The sequence below is a fragment of the Lycium barbarum genome, chromosome 12 (genome assembly GCF_019175385.1).
Source record: "Lycium barbarum isolate Lr01 chromosome 12, ASM1917538v2, whole genome shotgun sequence".
Taxonomy (NCBI): Eukaryota; Viridiplantae; Streptophyta; class Magnoliopsida; order Solanales; family Solanaceae; genus Lycium; species Lycium barbarum.
Window position 1 is genome coordinate 1,430,907 of NC_083348.1, and position 2,121 is coordinate 1,433,027.

The window sequence follows — 2,121 nt, forward strand, 5'->3', positions numbered from 1 at the left end:
CTGATTTCATTTAATCACCAATTGCAGAAAATACAATACCACAGCAGATTGACTCACTATGCTGTCTCAAAAAACAAGTCTCTTTTCTAGATTATATACTCAAAACACCTATCCATTTATCTTCTCTATACATAGGCTACTACTCAATAGCATTTCTAAGATTAGTTGTTGCTAGTAGTATTCCAGTACATCACATACTTATCACAGTAAGCTACGAATCAAAAAACAAGTCTCTGCAGCAGCATTCTTGTTCCAGTTACAGCTCGAATGTTGCAGGTGCATGCTACTAGTCTTGCACTTTCCTCAATGCTTCTGCTCCTCTTCTCAAATATGCGCAGATTTCTCTCAGTCCAAACTCCATGTACAATTTCAGCTAATACCATTTTGAAAACAGCTGCATTTTGTGATTTGCCCCTTGAATGAGATAGCAGCCAGTTCATATATTGTGCCTCGGTAGTTGCTGTGTATGGTGCTCTATTCAGCCAAGTTAACACCCTATTCCAAAGACCTCTAGTATAATGACATTCTGCAAATAAATGGTTCCTAGTTTTGTTGAGCTTCTGGCATAACACACACCTAGGATCTGCAGAAATTCCCCATTTGATCAGCCTGTCACTTGTAAGCATTTTTCCATGGAAATGCAGCCACATAGTAAACTTTGCCTTAGCAGTAGCTGTATTCTGAAACATGAGACTTTTCCATGAAGTTCTTTCTTGTTGTCCAATAAGGTGAAGGTAGAACTGCCTAATCACGCTCTTGTTATTCCTCAAAACCAGTTGACTCTGAGTTAGCACATGTCTTGCTTCTATGATCATTCTTACCATCCAAGTAGCTTGTGCTGGAATGGGCATTGTATCAAATTGTTATCCTTTGATATAATATGAATGGATCCACCTTATCCATAGTTTATCATCCTTGTGAGCTAGATCCCAATGATTCTTGGCTATTGCTGCTTTGTTCCACAACTTGAGATTGATCAAATTGAGCCCACCCACACTTTTTGGTGTACACATTCTCTCCCAAGCAACTAATATTGAAGTAATTAAATTTTATGTGTTATTATAAATGAGATATAATTACTACTGAAATTTACTACTATCGTGCATCGCGCGGATACGAAAACTAGTATTTACTAATAAATGTAATTATCTCTAACAATTAAAATTATTTGTGGACAAAATATTAAAAGCAAGGACAAAATATTAAAAACTAGTACGAAATGCTTTTTCCTATTAAAAACTAATTAACCTAACTTGTCCACACTTTGCACAAATATATTCGAAGTAATCTTTCTTGTAAATTAGTCCATATAGAAAAAAAAATAAAAAAAATATGACCAATACTTAGATTAACTTTAAAGTAAAACTTAAAAGTATTACCCCCTCTGTCTCGTTATAGGATACCATTTCTTTATTATTTCGTGAAAAAAAATAATGTTTATATATTTAGAAAAAAAATTAGCTTTTTTCTGTTTAACTTTCAATTCGCTGTTGATCATTAAATGAAATATGGATACGATGTCTCCTCTATCTCTAAAAGAAGGGGTGTTGTCGATTTTGTCGGTGTTTGAAATAATTTTGACTTCTCAATATTACCGTATCTCTAAAGTTAAAAAATTGTATACGAGGAACTATTGAACTCAAACCCTTTTTGTTGTTCTCGATATGGTCATTTAACAATTGATAATACATGTTAGGCATGTTTCTATATTTCAAAATAAAAAATAAAAAAATCTTCTGCTTAACTTTTCATTCGCCGCTAACCATCAAATGAAAAATTGAATAACCCCTCATTCTCTCTCTCTGCCAGAAGGTGTGCTTCGGTTTTATCGGTGCATGTTTGGAACAATTTTGTCATCTTCATATTACTATATCTCCAGAGTCAATAAGTTTATATGAGGAACTACTGAACTCAAGTCCATTTAACAGAGGATCATATATGTTAGGCATATAATTTTTTTTTTTAAAGTCCTCATTTCTTTCTTAAATTATATGCAAATTAAACTATGAAAAATAACAAAATACATGCTTAGTAGTAATAAAAAGGAAAGAACAATTAACTACTTTCTAATCAAATTAAAAATGAACCTATAAACTCGTAATATTAAAATTGGAAAGCGTA

At 32.7% G+C, this 2,121-nt stretch overlaps 1 protein-coding gene across 1 annotated transcript; it reads right to left on the reverse strand.

Moving 5' to 3' along the window:
- Nucleotides 1-218: 218 nt before the first annotated feature.
- Nucleotides 219-851, reverse strand: LOC132622055 (uncharacterized). Its single transcript, XM_060336574.1, has one exon. The coding sequence runs from the start codon at nt 849-851 to the stop codon at nt 219-221; it is 633 nt and encodes a 210-aa protein (XP_060192557.1).
- Between the last annotated feature and the right edge of the window lie 1,270 nt (nt 852-2,121).